The sequence below is a fragment of the Ylistrum balloti genome, unplaced genomic scaffold (genome assembly GCF_031769215.1).
Source record: "Ylistrum balloti isolate Yb309-2 unplaced genomic scaffold, AGI_CSIRO_Ybal_v1 Utg370634, whole genome shotgun sequence".
Taxonomy (NCBI): Eukaryota; Metazoa; Mollusca; class Bivalvia; order Pectinida; family Pectinidae; genus Ylistrum; species Ylistrum balloti.
Window position 1 is genome coordinate 174,841 of NW_026782387.1, and position 18,212 is coordinate 193,052.

At 36.9% G+C, this 18,212-nt stretch overlaps 1 protein-coding gene across 3 annotated transcripts in view; it reads right to left on the minus strand.

Annotated features, from left to right (window-relative positions):
* Window positions 1–1,582: 1,582 nt before the first annotated feature.
* LOC132557160 (uncharacterized) overlaps window positions 1,583–18,212 on the minus strand; it is a 61,253-nt gene continuing 44,623 nt past the window's right edge. For 2 of the 3 annotated variants that reach the window (XM_060221652.1, XM_060221651.1), the window contains 7 exons: window positions 13,069–13,204; window positions 12,413–12,673; window positions 10,802–11,008; window positions 8,452–8,549; window positions 6,136–6,187; window positions 2,540–2,707; window positions 1,583–2,101 (listed from right to left, as the gene is read on the minus strand). In XM_060221652.1, coding sequence (XP_060077635.1) covers window positions 1,938–2,101; window positions 2,540–2,707; window positions 6,136–6,187; window positions 8,452–8,549; window positions 10,802–11,008; window positions 12,413–12,673; window positions 13,069–13,204 — 1,086 coding nt within the window. In that variant the 3' untranslated portion in view covers window positions 1,583–1,937. The remainder of the gene's footprint in view (window positions 2,102–2,539; window positions 2,708–6,135; window positions 6,188–8,451; window positions 8,550–10,801; window positions 11,009–12,412; window positions 12,674–13,068; window positions 13,205–18,212) is intronic. The other variant, XM_060221653.1, reaches the window with a different exon arrangement.

The following is an 18,212-nucleotide window of genomic DNA, read 5'->3' on the forward strand; positions in this document are numbered from 1 at the left end:
AACAGCAGATCTACAGGGTCCCAAATACTGTAAAATCATTCATATTCATGAGGAATTAATGTTTGTTGAATTTGTGGGTAATTTAAATCCACCAATTCATATATCCACGAAATGATAAACAGCTTAATGTGTCCACATGTGTTTCGCGAGCAAGATAAAATATCGAAGAAATCAAGTGCCAACAGAAATGTACATTTTGAAAACCAAGAAATTTGAGCCCCATGGAAACATATGATTTCACAGTACTCACAAAGTCCGGGAAATTATACATGATATTTACATATGTCATACAATTATTCTTATTGTTCATCTAAAATTTGCAAACAAAAAATCATTAACACCTTTAATTTCAAATTCAACTTGTAGTTTATTATCCTTTTTTTCCATATACTTTAAGCAATTAAAAAATAAATTTTGACCGAGATCACATACTGGACACCTTGTAGAAATTGTCAACGACGTAGAATTGATGAAATGTCAAATTTGGACCAAATTATGAATAAAGGTGGTGACAACACATTTTAGAGTACCAAACCGGGGCTGAACATTTAGAGATAATCTTGCAGCCCTAAAAGCCTGAAGGCCAAACTTGTCATAAACAAATTATTTGGACTTGTCTGATGATATTAAATTTGCCTGTTGATTTGCATGCAACCTCGTCCGTGAAGTGTATTTAACGTTTTACTTTATCTAGCACTCGCTTACCGACATAATTACATACAAACAAATTGTGACATGTAACATAATAGATAATCACTTCTTCCCTGAATCAAAATGACAAATGACAGGACACTTCAGCAAAAATTGTGTGGTTCAACAATTTCTACATACGACATGTAAAAATGATTTTTAGCCATTACCTGCTGAAAATGAGTAACTCAAACACACCCAACAGGTCACAAGGAAAATAGTTTTATCAAATTCCTCAACCTGAATCTTCACAAAAAAGTTTTTAATTCAATTTCATTTCAAATAAATACTAAACTGAAACATTATCAATCCATCCAGCTTTCTCTGTTTTCAATTTCATTTCAAAATCATTTCTAGAATACAGTGCTTTACAAAGAAAATACTAAAATAAATGCCGATTAATTCAGACTAAAAAAAAGTTAAGATTGTTCAATTATATTAATATCAAAATAATCAATGTTACATGATTAAATAGCTTTCTACTTGAAGTGCAAAGTACAAAAAAAGAGACCTTTTTGCACTTACATGTACACTTCAGATCCAATATGTGTGCAGTTAATGAATTATACTTCCACACAAAAACCTTATAACAAAATCTGATCAGAATGAATTATATACAGAGTTACTGCAGTGTTGACTTCAGTGCTTCACTGCTAAGTAACGATAAAATCATAAACAATATTGATTTTTTTTTTTTTTTTGTTCTTTCCGGTGGATGTGAAAGTATCTAAGACAATGAAAGAACAACATCTGTCAAATCAACATTTAACTCTAGCTGGCTGTTCATGAATATTGTACTAATAATAAATATACAAATAAAAAGGTGTCAAAAATTGATTATAGTATAAAAAATAAAATCTTGTTCGAACAAGTTCACCCACCCATCCCGCCCTCAAACTGTTCCCATGGACACCATTACCCACAGATACAATCACTAATTCAATGGGGACTTTTTCCCACATACAAACCATTGCTGTTCCTAAGAATTTTTCACAAAAGAGGCACAGCACCTTTTCCTATACACAAGAATGCCCTAACAGCAACATTTCAATGGGTTTCACTATTGCATTGAAACAGGAAAGATTTATATTTCTACGAAATTTTCTTAAAAGTCGATGTGAAAATTGAAATGCTATGTGCCAGGAACTCGGTGGTTCTTCTTGTCGTAGTATCCATTATTTTTTCATCTATTAATTCTGCCAAGCTAGAGATGTAAGCTAAGTTTCATCTCCTCATTAACGTTCTGCTCACGCATAAAATTCCTTCTCTGGTGCCTTCATGTAGGAATAGTTTGTGAATTTCTGTTCCTCCAGGGCGTAGCTGCCTTCGTCTTTCTTTCGCATGCGATACACAATGAACATCACCAGTAGTATGGCCCCAAGCAATCCGACAACTGCCCCAGCGATCACAGCTGTAAAGAGAACACAAGCACTGCACTTAATAAGAAAAAACTCATATTTAGCTACAATCTGTGGTCTTTTATGGCTAACCTAGCTGGACCAAATGTCTGTTGGACATGAATGTCTCCTACACAAACAAGATGACCAGGTGATCATGATCAGGTGGAGAAGTTGGTGGTTTATTGTGTAAATATTAACCCAATCTGTTGAGAAGTTCTCAAGATATGATACAGATTGAAATGCAGGGGAAAGGGATGAGGGTGATTTCCTTCCTGAGAACACTACACCTGTATATATCTAAATAATGACTGAGTGATAACTTAATGATTATCTCAATATCATCATATTTTCAATTCACATTTTCATTAACAACAAACAGCTTATTTTTACATGAAATCTGAAATTTTCGAAAAACAATGAACAAAATTTAAACATGAAAAGGAACTCACCTCCCATAACGAATGGTTTTGCCAAAAACTTCATTTCACTTTCGCCATCACGTGCAAGATTGCTGGAAGAGAGGTTGTCCTCATCTTCTGTCTCCACTGGTTCAAATGGTTCCAACTCTACATTTTTCTTTTTTGTAGTTGCCTCCTGCTCTGGGACATGTGTAGAAACTGCAACAGCAAATTCTTCCCAACATCAACGAAAGTGAGTTCTAAATTCAGTATGTGATTTTATACTTTCATTATGCTGATACAAAGAATAAAACAAAATTCAAATCAATTTTAATAACCAATAATCATACAGCTCTTTTTTGTATCTATTTCAAGATAATAAAATATTGGTATATTGCACGGATTATTGTTTGGTACTTTGGCTGGCAATTCAAATATCGCCAATACTACAACACAAAATTGACATTGCCTTAAAATTTACATTAAATAGGAGGTAATAAGGTAGATAACTCCCATAGAATAAACCAAGAAAGACAACTCTAACAGATTTAAAACTATTCTGAGGAATGAACATACATCACCAGTATGGGAAAAACATAAAAGGATTCAAACATTGATAGAAACAGGAGAGCTAAAGAGTACACATGCAAGTGTTAAGTAAAAAAATATGATAGAAAAAAAAACACAACATGCTAAAAAAGTACAAAATGCAAGGTCAAAGAATTCCATTTGACTGTAGTCTAATGACTACTGTTGCTAGGTATACTTTGGACTTTTCTATAAAATTCTGCTCATCAGCAAGGAGTTAGTGAGTATTCCTCAATTGACCAGAGCTTGTTGTCCCGGTACACCAGTGTGCTTGAATCATTGAATTTCCTTGACCTTTGAATATGCAGTGAATGACTGATGTGATTTGAATTCTACTTATTCTCTATAACCTAAGTCAGATTCTGAAACATGTTAGTTTATATAGCTATCACTCATGTGTCTCAGCAAGTTCTCAATTAATATAAACAATTACTCAATGAATACTTAAACAGGCATTTTTTGTGAATATTCAGGTCATTACACTCTTAATCAAACTATTTCTCACTGAACATTCAGACAGACTGTCAATGAATATTCTGCACAATGTCTTTCCTGAACAATGCAAGTCAAACATTGTAGTGCAGAAAAAATCAATACTCTCTTTAAGTAATAACCAATGTCATTCCAACACTTTACCTCCAACATTTCAGCAACTACTTGATGCCATCATCTTAATTTCTCCAAAATAGCTGTCATCTCTAATCCTAATCCTCAAAAACCACCATCTGTGGTCATTCAACCCCTCAAAAACATCTGTCATCCCTACCCCACCCTAATCCCTTTAGAACAGCCACCATGTGTGCTCATTTAACCCCCCCAAAAGATCTGTCATTCCTTCCCCACCCTAATACCTCTAGAACAGCTACCATGTGTGCTCGTTCAACCCCTCAAAAACAGCTGATATCCATGTACCACCTTAAACCCTCCAGAACAGCAATGATCTCTGCTTGTTCACCTCTTAAGAACAATAATTATCACTCCCCCACACCAACCCCTCCTGAACGCAAACAATCATCTTCACCTCTTCATCCCTCAACAACAGCAGTTATTCCCTTCCCAACCCCTCCAGGAGAGTAACCATCTTCACCTCTTCATCCCTCAACAACAGCAGTTATTCCCTTCCCAACCCCTCCAGGAGAGCAACCATCTTCACCTCTTCATCCCTCAACAACAGCAGTTATTCCCTTCCCAACCCCTCCAGGAGAGCAAACAATCATCTTCACCTCTTCATCCCTCAACAACAGCAGTTATTCCCTTCCCAACCCCTCCAGGAGAGCAACCATCTTCACCTCTTCATCCCTCAACAACAGCAGTTATTCCCTTCCCAACCCCTCCAGGAGAGCAACCATCTTCACCTCTTCATCCCTCAACAACAGCAGTTATTCCCTTCCCAACCCCTCCAGGAGAGCAACCATCTTCACCTCTTCATCCCTCAACAACAGCAGTTATTCCCTTCCCAACCCCTCCAGGAGAGCAACCATCTTCACCTCTTCATCCCTCAACAACAGCAGTTATTCCCTTCCCAACCCCTCCAGGAGAGTAACCATCTTCACCTCCAGGAGAGTAACCATCTTCACCTCTTCATCCCTCAACAACAGCAGTTATTCCCTTCCCAACCCCTCCAGGAGAGCAACCATCTTCACCTCTTCATCCCTCAACAACAGCAGTTATTCTCTTCCCAACCCCTCCAGGAGAGCAACCATCTTCACCTCTTCATCCCTCAACAACAGCAGTTATTCCCTTCCCAACCCCTCCAGGAGAGCAACCATCTTCACCTCTTCATCCCTCAACAACAGCAGTTATTCCCTTCCCAACCCCTCCAGGAGAGCAACCATCTTCACCTCTTCATCCCTCAACAACAGCAGTTATTCCCTTCCCAACCCCTCCAGGAGAGCAACCATCTTCACCTCTTCATCCCTCAACAACAGCAGTTATTCCCTTCCCAACCCCTCCAGGAGAGCAACCATCTTCACCTCTTCATCCCTCAACAACAGCAGTTATTCCCTTCCCAACCCCTCCAGGAGAGCAACCAACATCCCTCAACAACAGCAGAGAGCAACCATCTTCACCTCTTCATCCCTCAACAACAGCAGTTATTCCCTTCCCAACCCCTCCAGGAGAGCAACCATCTTCACCTCTTCATCCCTCAACAACAGCAGTTATTCCCTTCCCAACCCCTCCAGGAGAGCAACCATCTTCACCTCTTCATCCCTCAACAACAGCAGTTATTCCCTTCCCAACCCCTCCAGGAGAGCAACCATCTTCACCTCTTCATCCCTCAACAACAGCAGTTATTCCCTTCCCAACCCCTCCAGGAGAGCAACCATCTTCACCTCTTCATCCCTCAACAACAGCAGTTATTCCCTTCCCAACCCCTCCAGGAGAGCAACCATCTTCACCTCTTCATCCCTCAACAACAGCAGTTATTCCCCCAACCCCTCCAGGAGAGCAACCATCTTCACCTCTTCATCCCTCAGTTATTCCCTTCCCAACCCCTATCAACCAAATATTCCCTTCCCAACCCCTCCAGGAGAGCAACCATCTTCACCTCTTCATCCCTCAACAACAGCAGTTATTCCATTCCCAACCCCTCCAGGAGAGCAACCATCTTCACCTCTTCATCCCTCAACAACAGCAGTTATTCCCTTCCCAACCCCTCCAGGAGAGCAACCATCTTCACCTCTTCATCGCTCAACAACAGCAGTTATTCCCTTCCCAACCCCTCCAGGAGAGCAACCATCTTCACCTCTTCATCCCTCAACAACAGCAGTTATTCCCTTCCCAACCCCTCCAGGAGAGCAACCATCTTCACCTCTTCATCCCTCAACAACAGCAGTTATTCCCTTCCCAACCCCTCCAGGAGAGCAACCATCTTCACCTCTTCATCCCTCAACAACAACAGTTATTCCCTTCCCAACCCCTCCAGGAGAGCAACCATCTTCACCTCTTCATCCCTCAACAACAGCAGTTATTCCCTTCCCAACCCCTCCAGGAGAGCAACCATCTTCACCTCAGTCAGTCAGTCGCCCTCCCTGGAACGTTGATGTTGCTGTACTTACATTCAGTATCAATAAAGTCAATGCCAGGTGAGATGTCTGTTTCAGTATCGTACTGAAAAATAAAACATGAAACAATGAGCTTGTAATTAAAATAAACATGTATTGACAACTTGCTGGCTTTGTATAGCGAACTCACTGGTCATTCTCAATTTGTTTGAGGCTGCTGGCAATGCATGGACCATTTGCTGGATGTGCATAGTTTGTGTGAGCATGTTGATTATGTATAGGTGTGACCTTGCTGACATTGTATAGTGAGCTCAATAGATAAGTATAGTTTGTTTGAGCTTGTTGACATTGTACAGTGAGCTTAGTATATAAGTATTGATTGTATGAGCTTGTGGGCTATGTATAGTGAGCTCAGTGATATGAGATTTTTTGGCAAAGTAATTTTGCAGACTCCAATTGATACATTTAAGAATTAACTATTTTGTTTAGGTTATCCCCTGATAAACTATTTCGTTTAGGTTATCCCCTGATAAACTATTTCGTTTAGGTTATCCCCTGATAAACTATTTCGTTTAGGTTATCCCCTGATAGACTAAACAAAATAGAAAATCAATAGTAATATATTTTCAGCCTTTCTTAAATACAGTTCCACTTTTATAGATTCAAACATACACAATAAAGATGAAAACATTCAAAGAAGAAAAGAAAAGTACTAATATTTCAGATATATTCATTATCATAAATACAAAAATTCCATGTTTATTCAATTGAGATCTCATAAAATAAAACTTCAACAAGAGATCCCAGAGGGAGCTTGGCGCCCACCATTGTTTAATCTTTATATGCTCATTGGAAGTTGGATCTTTTCCCTTCTTTTCTCTTCTCTGTTTGTGCTCTTAATGATAAAACATTTGAATATTCCTTTGCAGAAATAGCAATGATAATCTTTACCTGCCAAATACAAACTGACCCCCTGGAAGCCATTTTGTTTCTTCTGATCAATCCCAAAATCAAATGAGCATAAGGAGAGACCAAAGGAACATACATATGAAATTTGAGAGACATCCATTCAGTTTTTCTTAAGAAATAGTAATTACAATCTTTACTAGGCAAAATCCAAAATGGCTGCCTGTCGGCCATTTTGTTTTTTCTGATTAGTCCTTAACTCCAACAGGCACAACTAGGGACAGAAGGAACCTATATATTAAATTTGTGAAAAAGATTATAGAATGGTTCTCAAGAAATAGTGATATAAACTTTCAATGTCAAAATCCAAGATGGCCACATTTCAGCCATTTTGTTTTTGTGATCAGTCTCAAATTCAAACAGGCACAACAAGGGACCAAGGAGAATCTACAAATGCAATTTGAGAAAGATCCAATTTCTACTTTTAAAGAAATAGCAATAACAAAAATAGTTTACAGATGGTCAGACTACGGACGCAGGGCGATTTGAAAAGCCCACCATCATTAGATGGGAGGCTAATACCAAAGGTGATAGGGACAATTACAACAGTTACAGTAAATATTCTCTAACCTTATCAGGCCACTTACAATTATCCATAGTTTGAACGCAGCTAATAAGAATATTATTTTCCCTTAGATAGCATGTTTTCCCATAGGTGGCGTGACTGTATTTGCAGGTGCAGTTTATAGTAATAATTAGAATTTTGCCATTTAGCAAGTGTAGAACAAAGGCAACACAAAGCTACATACTGTAAGGAAGGCAATTTTTGATATTTGATGGGGGATTGTTTCTTTAGGTATTCGGTCAGAGTAATGTAAGTTAGGGAACAGATAATGGTTGTGATAGTGAGGTTACTGATGATAATAATGGAATGTGTCGACATTAACCTATCACTAGATGTCAATAGATACATGTTAATTTATTATACAAGTGTCAAGGTTTTTAAACCAAAATTATGCAGCAGCTAAGACAACAGTAAATTATCAAAGGAGGTCTGTATCTAGACCCCATCGCTCCTAACAGCATCTTCCTTATTGTGACTATTTGTCACACATGGCTGAGGAAGTATCTTTCATTTCACTCTAAATTTAAATTCACTATTTCAGAAAGCAGGACATTACTTTGAGAAACTGGTCATGCCCAGTGTCATCAGAAAAGTTCTGACAGCTTTTCTTCATTCAATTCAGAAAAGCCAAATTGGTAGCACACCTACCCCAAACAATCTATCATCATAAAACAGAAAAAAAGAGGACAACTCCTCTAGACAGGATCAGGAAATGTTTGTGGAAATGATAAAATAAAGGAATGAAAATCCAGAATTTCCTGCTTATAGAATGGCTGCTGGTGTCACATTAGATCTGGTGACTTTATTAGGTTAAAGACAGTACAGAAGGGTGTACTTACTCCTTTTCCCGGTTTCTTCTTATCTTTGCCTGGCTTGGCTGGCTCAGCAGTGACTGGTGCCCGTGTCCCCTTAGTTGTCAAAGCCTTTTCTGTTGTTGCTACACAGGCACAAAATATCACCATTATTTTCCCCCAATGTAAAAACAAAATGTGACCTTCTTGGGTTTCTTTGACATCAAAACCCAGTTCAGAACCCCTACCAAATCTTGCCAAATGGAATACTCAAGATTTCTTTTTCCTTTTTAAAATTAAAACACTGAAAATCTCATACCAATATTGCTGATTTAGCCTGAAGAAAATTCCACCTAAAAACAGAGCATTACCAAATGAGACATTGGTAAAATTCCAGACGTGATGAAAAGATACCATTGAAGTTTATAGCTTTAGCAAAAACTGTCAAAAGAATCTACCAAAAACATCTACTCTACATATACAATTAATGATCAAACATGCAGCTGTAGACCCCTATAACATGATATGTACACATGATCACATGACTGATCACGTGACATGATCATGTGACCTGAAGTGATGGATGATGTGGAAACATGCAACACTAACAAGAAATTGTTAATTACTACAATAACAAGGGAATCAATGTCATGATTCGTACCGAGTCAACTCAGAGCGCAACAAATTTTGACGCAAAATAACTAAATAATCATTCACCATGTGCTTCTAAAAATGAAAACTGTGAATGATGATGTTGAATAAAGATTTGAGGCGACAGACAATGTTATACAATAAAAGAGCAGTTTATGTCTGCATTCAAGGTTAGAGCCATAACTATGTCTACATCGAGCAGGACACACGAGGACCAACAATAAAACAAGGTCTGCGTTTTTCCATACCTAAGCAACATTTTGATACCTGTATATTCTATCCTATTCTTTCTATTTTCTTTTCAGTTAATTTTGCTTATGACCTTTATCAGAAATGACATCTCTACATAGTTTTTTTAACATATTTTTTAATTTTTCTTGCACAAGTGAGTTATATTTTGTTTTCTGGCAAATGTGTCCATCATTTTTAATGAACACAATTTTCTGTCTAATTGTTTAATTCTACTTTGTTTTTTTCATACTTTGCTGTAACTGCAGCCTTTAATTGAAGAGTAAGTTTTTAAATTAAGTATGAGTAGGCAAAGTGTGTATATAAAAAGTCAATCTACGAGCCAAGTATAAACTTGCAAAATTCTACAATATTTCATAGGACTTGTCTCTGTCTCATCAAAGTAGCAGTGTATCTTTAATGTATTGCCTCCAAATTCATCCTTACTTTACCTGACCTAGGAATAGTATTACCCATCTTGTCACTAACAGATCAATAGTGCACACACAAACTCCTCAACTCACTTTCACTTTGAGACCTTTTTTTCCTCATTTTTTTCCCTTTAATTTATACATCATAAACTATTGCCTACATTCACATCCTTCAGTGATACCTTCATCTTCCTTACATTTATACTTTTGACATGAAATGGAAAAGAAAGATTCCAATCAATATTGCGGACAATTATGATACAGGAATATATCTTGATAATCACAATCCGATTCAGGGAACTTATGTGTACATCTCATAAACCATACAAAACTTGTAAATATTCATGATCTAATGATGAGATAAATGACATTCAAATAAATTTTTAATCAAAATGAGACATCATTTACTGTGAAAACTTGTTAAAAATTCAACTACCGGTGCAGCTTACAATATCTGTGCAGTGCTGATAAAAAGATGAACCATCTACATACAAAAAGATGATAGAAGATCAATCTACTGATAGCAGAACATATAAACAAGGTTTAGAAGATAAAACCATCCACCTCTAAAATGGGGACAGAACACTAAGCTATATTTATAAACGTGACAGGGTTTCTTCAGTCAGAACTCCTTCACAGGGAGCGTGACGAGTGATTACAAGGAAGCCCAAAGTTATGGGAGCCCTCCCAGACACATTTCTATCACTAACACAATAAGTACTAATATTTTCTTTTATCATCTATGGCTTCCCTAACTATATGGCTGTGATTCTACACACTTTCTGTAACTGTTTTTAATATACCTCAATATTTCATTCGATTCTAAGATTTGTAACATCTTGATTTGGGTGAAACATGTTTAATCCATGTTTATTCTTCCTTCCAGTTTGTCAAGTTTATTTACTTTCATATTTCCTAGTGAACAGTAACAGTATTTTGGAAACATTTGAAGAAACTTTATATTTCCTATTTGGTAAGATGTTTATAATAGAGTTAGCAGAGTATTCTTATAGTAGAAATCAACATCAACCCTAAAGAATTTGAAGTAGACAAACAACTACACAGGTAAGTGAGGGGGGGATGAATACCTTCACAGACAGGCGTGTGTGAGGCGTGTGAGGTGTGCACACGTGTGTTGAAAACCTCATCGCCCATACTGTCCACACACCAACAGTCTCCCTCGAAACACTGTATGTCTTCAAACTCTCCATCAATGGTACAGCGAGGTCGGTACGTCCCTAGGAAACCCCAGCTGTTTTTTAGCAGTAAATGTACACATCTTTTTAATGTTGAACCTGGGAAAATGAAATAACTTAATACAATATATCATCAAAATACTGGATAATCTTGTATATCCCCCCCCCCTCCAAAAAAAAAAAACTGACACACAAATTTATCACCATATTGATCCTTTACTATGCACAGTGGGCTAACACTTTACTCTTCCTCAAAGGAAGGGTGTGGATTTATTTCTGATATTTATGGTAAACTCTCCAATGTAAATCACCAGTGTCTGTAGTCATTTTCATTTAAGAGATCACCTGTCTACAGCAACCACTTGTCAGAAACTTGTAAAGTGTTGTCACTTACCTAAACTATAATCACACTCACATTTTAAACTGACAGTCTAAATAAACTACCTCATCTGTAACAGAATTACATATAATAGTGACCATGATAGACTATTTATGTAACTACCACCTGTCTATAAGGACCATCTGGCTATAACTGCTGCCTGCCTATAAGGACCAAATGAGTTTAACTTCCACTTACCTTTAAGAACCACCTTGTATACCTACCACATGTCTATAAGGACCACCTGCCTGTAAAGACCAAATAAACTTCCACCTATGTTTAAGAACCACCCTGTATACCTACCACCTGTCTATAAGGACCACATGAGTGTACCTTTCACCTGTGTATTAATACCACCTGTCTATAAGGACAACTGTGTATAACTGCCATGTCTGTAAGGATCATTTATGTATTACTACAACCTGTCTATAAGAATAAGCTGTGCAAAACTGCTGTATATCTTCTATATGGTTCACCTGAATGTATCGAACACCTGTCTATAAAGAACATGTTTATAACTACCATCTGCCTCTTATAGCGCAACTTGTCAATATCTGTTCAAAGCTGTAGAATGAAAGAATGAGGAAATAGGGAATGATATTTACAATAAAGTGGAATTTTTGTTCATTTCTGTTGGGGAAAACTGCTGCTAAAGGACAGCATGATAAACAATGATCTAGAGAGTAACAGCAATGAATAAGAACTGAAGGAAAAACAGACATAAACTGTTTAGATATGAAAAAGGAGAAAATGAAAGTGGATGGTAACTTACAACATCCTCTTTTTGATGTTGTAGGCATTTTATTGTCCACGAAAATAAAAAGAAATGTCAGGGATTTGGGATTAGATACACTGAAGATGTAAAAATGTCTGTGTTGGGCATTTCCATTACTCCAGATCTCTAACATTTCTCGTTACGACACAATTACATGTTCCATATCATAGTCTCTGTTTTCACTATATGTCACTTAGTGATTGGAGTGTACAGTAGCACTCCATAAATTCTTACAACACTAAAGGAAGAACAAGTTATAAATCTGGACAATCAAAAAGGCCTTTTGAGACACTGAAACTGAGAAAATTTAATCATGTAGCAAGAAAATGCTCTTGTTATGCATACTCACCAAACTGACAGTCAGGTGTCTTTGGTCCATGCATGGTAGTGCCCTCAACACGGTTACCATTGGGGAACACGCACCAGCATTCATCGATGCCAGGCTCTCCTCGACACTGTAGACGTTCATAAGCACCATCCAATGTACATCTTGGTACATAAGATTTTGTTATCCTGACGTAATCTGTATCTTTTACAGAATTTCGCAATCGTTCACATTCTGAAAGTGGTCTAGTAGACTGTGGCTGTGTTGTATCCTTCCCTAAGAAATCTGAAAATAACATTTATGACATATTCAGAGTCTTGACAAGTTTTTTTTTTTGTTGTCCCTACACCGTAGATCTGACCATTAGACCATTCAACCAGTGATTTCAAGGACAAACATGGCTACGTCAAATATTACAGGAAACAAATTATATCACAGAGAAGAAAACATAAGGTTTTCCTACATTTTTCTTGTACACAAGATCAGTATATACATTTCTTCTCATACGTGATTAGAGAAATCTTCATTGCTAACAAGTGCTGAATATTTCTGTCCTGTCTATTCCAGGACAGGTCAAGACGGGACCGGACAAACAGACAGGACGGGACGGGACGGGATTGGACAGGACGGGATGGGACAAACAGGTGTAAAACTATATGGCATCCCTATGTGTTTCATACCTTTATTCAAACCAGATCCTGATATTCCAATGTCTTCTTCATCAACATCATCATCTGCAGATCCTTCCAATAGGTCCTCGTCATCTGATACTATTACTCCATTTCCACTTCCATTATGTTCTAGTTCTGCACCATCCTACAACACATCATCCGACAATGTAAATGATGAAGTCAACATGTGATTTCATTAACCCTAACCTATACAAACACAATACTTACCCTATCTCAAATACAGACAATATTAACCCTAACCCAAAGAAAATATTAATGAGGTCAACACATAATTTTGTTAACCCATACACAGACAATCATTCCCCCAAAATTGATGTAATCAGTGAGTTAATCAACCCTATAACCTACACAATCATATTGTTTTGTCACTTGTACTCTTGCCTTTTGATCATATAGACACTGCTGTAAAGTTTCATTGAATCCAACCTTTTATTTTTCTAGAAAACTTTTATTTCAAGAACATGAAAATTTGTAGGATCCATCCATTGTGAAACCAATTTTCATAAGCAAAATGAAACTTTTGAGATCTATGCACACAAATATATCTGATAGTTTCAAACAGGATGGGCCTAATTTATTATCAAATAAACTCAAAAAAAATAAAAGGATAGACATTAGGGACTGGTTGCATATTGTCAATACACCAAATCACAGCTGGAAACAATAATAAAAAGATGACTCAGAAAACGTAGGAAATGCTTGTGCAAACAAAATAATATCCGGTTAGTTAGAGTAATTTCATCGCAACAGGATATCAGTGACTGGTGATGTCTAGAAGTCAACAAGTATTAAAGTATCTTGGTAAATACAATATGACACCCCTAAATATACCAATTATGTCTTATTCACAGGTGAACGATAATATGTGCGTCTATTATATAAACATTACAAAAGAAGTTGCCCATTAAATGGTTGCACTTGGGTAAATACACTATACTGCACCCATGTCTTATACACAAGTACAAAATACAAAAGAAAAAGAAAAAAACAATCAAGATAAGATCTGCAGTAAACCTATTCAGCTCCTTCTTAATCTTCCACCAGCCCCCTTTTCTATTTTCTAGGTTAAGCTCCAGGTAAAGTCATACAAAATGCTACATCATGTTGGTGTAATAGATCAAGGTTAGATACATAACAATTGGAGCAAACATCCGTCTTCTACTGAGACATCTCTACACCATCGACATCTCTACACCATCGACATTTCCTTACAATGCCCCAGATGAATACTATAATAGACACACCAATGTACCCTGAAATTCCCCAGATGAATACTATAATAGACACACCAATGTACCCTTAAATTCCCCAGATGAATACTATAATAGACACACCAATGTACCCTTAAATTCCCCAGATGAATACCATAATAGGCACACCAATGTACCCTTAAATTCCCCAGATGATTACTGTAATAAAAAACACCAATGTACCCTTAAATTCCCCAGATGAATACTATAATAGACACACAAAGTACCCTTAAATTCCCCAGATGAATACTATAATAGACACACCAATGTACCCTTAAATTCCCCAGATGATTACTGTAATAAAAAACACCAATGTACCCTGAAATTCCCCAGATGAATACTATAATAGACACACCAATGTACCCTTAAATTCCCCAGATGATTACTGTAATAAAAAACACCAATGTACCCTTAAATTCCCCAGATGAATACTATAATAGACACACCAATGTACCCTTAAATTCCCCAGATGTTAACCACAATAAATACACCAGTCTCATGAACATAAAATGGAAACCTTACAAAAGCATCTTCTAGAACCATGTTGGTAAATCCATACTGGTTGTATTTAAAGGCAATTTCATTCTCCACATTTTGAAATAACAAACTTTAATTGCCAGATTTATTAAAACTACTGAAGCCTTATCTATAATAGCACAGATAAGACTATTAGTTAAATGACAGACTTCATGTAACAATTACAGATAATATGATGTTTAACAAATCAATATCTCTATGCACAGGCCTGTTAGTGTGCTATCAAATTTATATATTTTATTTGTTTATTTATTTCATTTTATTTACTTTGTGTTTTTTTCATTTCATGTAAATGAAATATTACTGACAAATTTTGCTGCCAGTAATTAAATAAAGCTATTGGTTGATTGCATGACACATGTCCATCAATTTAAGACCCGTTTCTTAAAAACCAACAGTAAAGCCTGGCTGTGACTTCCCTACATCTTTACTATTGACCAAAACCTAGCCATTTCTAACCTGACACCAGCATATACAGTTGTTATTTGTTAATGATGAATATAAAACATACACAGGTCAATTGTTCAGCAAGGACTCTACATACAAACTACTTTTCTCTACTTTCTTCCCAGACTCCTTACTTCCCCATTCAGTACATCAGTTAAGACTAAATGACAGCCATAGCTAAAATTGAACATTTGGGGAAGCCAGGCGCACATCTTCTCTATCTTGTCCCAGGAGATGGGACATAAGAATAAAATAACTCCATCCAGACAGGGCTGCATGCTATCTGGTTACAGAGTTTACATATGGTTAATGTAAGTATAATATCAAAAATAAAAACCAGAAACTTTTCAACTCTTCCATATTCTTCACATGATCTATTTAGTTAACAGTGATACATAAACCTTTTGAGATGAACCAACCAGTCCAATCAACCAATTGGATTTAAAGCATATCCATCAACCAATTACAGTTGTGCAATAACCAATTGAATTCCTAGGACAGCGATCAACTATGCAGTCACTACCTGATACTGATGTATGCTGGGTAATGTTGTCACTACCTGATAATGATGTATGCTGGGTAATGTTGTCACTACCCAATACTGATGAAAGCTGGGTAATGTTGTCACTACCCAATACTGATGAAAGCTGGGTAATGTTGTCACTACCCGATACTGATGTATGCTGGGTAATGTTGTCACTACCCGATACTGATGTATGCTGGGTAATGTTGTTACTACCCGATACTGATGTATGCTGGGTAATATTGTCACTACTTGATATGAACAACTCAAAGAACTCGCATGTACAATGTCTAACAAACATCAACTTACTTCAATGACCATCTGCAAGGTATTGGTTCAGCGAAGTACACATGGCTAAATTACATCCACACCAAACATGGCTTGAAGCGAAAAATCAATGTCCATGAAGACAACTATTGCCTTTTAACACCTAGCAGGAGTTATATTAATTAAAGTTGATTTAATAATGCCACAGTAATCTGGACACAAGGTACAGAGAACAGTATAGGTGCTGGATTAACAAAGCTTCACTGGCCACCAGGGAAGCAAAGAAAGTCATTGGGAATTTTCAGTGACATTTTAGAAAACCTTTTACACTTAGTAAAGAGCTTATGGATGTTGAAATCTGTGGTTACTGACTCTATATACCCTTCAGATACAGTGTTAATACAGTGTACAATTCTAGCTTCCAGACCATCTATTTTTTCTTTTGTCTGATATAAAATCCTCCTTACTGTTTATGGCAGCAGGACATGAAATGTACATTTTTCACGACTTTATTTCTCTTACTCTTGACTTCTGTTTGCACATTACCTTTTTGAAATAAATTCAGTGTTTTTCTTAGTTTGGGAAATTGCCGTCTGGCAGAAATTGGGATTTTATTGTGAAAACTGATGGCTGAACTTGGGTCCTCATTTACTAGTAAAAAAGGACATCAAATTTGAAGATTTTGAAAATTCTATTGACTTTATTTAGATACTGGGAGTAAAAACAATGAAATTGGTTATTCAGAGACTACATAACTGTATCTAGTTTGTGATACTGGCAGGCAAAGCCCTGTCTCTTTCATGGTGCACATCATTATTTCAGCATGGGAATTAAAACCCTTCTCGATACATATCAGCTTTAGAATTACACACCCTGCATTAGCTAAAAGCTGGAAAATAAAGGAAAATCTCTGTCCTAGAGATCTCCTACTTAATTTCAATTCTTCTGCATCAAGTTGCAATGTGAAATTCAAATCTACAGTAGCTCACGTGGTACCAGCACCTTCATCTCAATCTCTAAATCTATATGATATCAAAAGATAATCATATGGCCACTTCTTCCTAAACACCTCTGGTTGGACTTAAATTTTTCTAGTGCTGATATGCAAATCTAAGGTTAGGTTATTGTCAAATGTTAAGTATAACTTTCATTCTATCTACTATCAATAAAACCTAAAAGTCAGGAATAACCAGGCATGTTCCACTCAGATAAGGATTGTGAAGGTCAACATATACTCGTCAAAGGTTATTTTGAAGATAAAACAAAATTAAAAAACAAAAAAAATAGAGAAAACCATAATATTTTTTAAATCTTCCACAATGTATCCTTCTTGCTGCAAGATTTCAGTAAGAACTGAAAAGTTCTTCCATCCAAATAATTAGCCAGTAATTTTAAGGGTTGTTCTTGTTAAATAATGATGATAAGGGCAGCTATAGATTGTGCAGAATAGACATGAATTATCCAGGGCAGCTATAGATTGTGTAGAATAAACATGGATTATCCAGGGCAGCTATAGATTGTGTAGAATAAACATGGATTATCCAGGGCAGATACAGATTGTGTAGAATAGACATGGATTATCCAGGGCAGATACAGATTGTGTAGAATAGACATGGATTATCCAGGGCAGCTACAGATTGTGTAGAATAGACATGGATTATCCAGGGCAGATACAGATTGTGCAGAATAGACATGGATTATCCAGGGCAGCTATAGATTGTGTAGAATAAACATGGATTATCCAGGGCAGCTATAGATTGTGTAGAATAGACATGGATTATCCAGGGCAGATACAGATTGTGCAGAATAGACATGGATTATCCAGGGCAGATACAGATTGTGTAGAATAGACATGGATTATCCAGGGCAGATACAGATTGTGTAGAATAGACATGGATTTTCCAGGGCAGATACAGTTTGTGTAGAATAAACATGGATTATCCAGGGCAGATACAGATTGTGTAGAATAAACATGGATCATCCAGGGCAGCTATAGATTGTGCAGAATAGACATGGATTATCCAGGGCAGCTATAGATTGTGCAGAATAGACATGGATTATCCAGGGCAGATACAGATTGTGTAGAATAGACATGGATTATCCAGGGC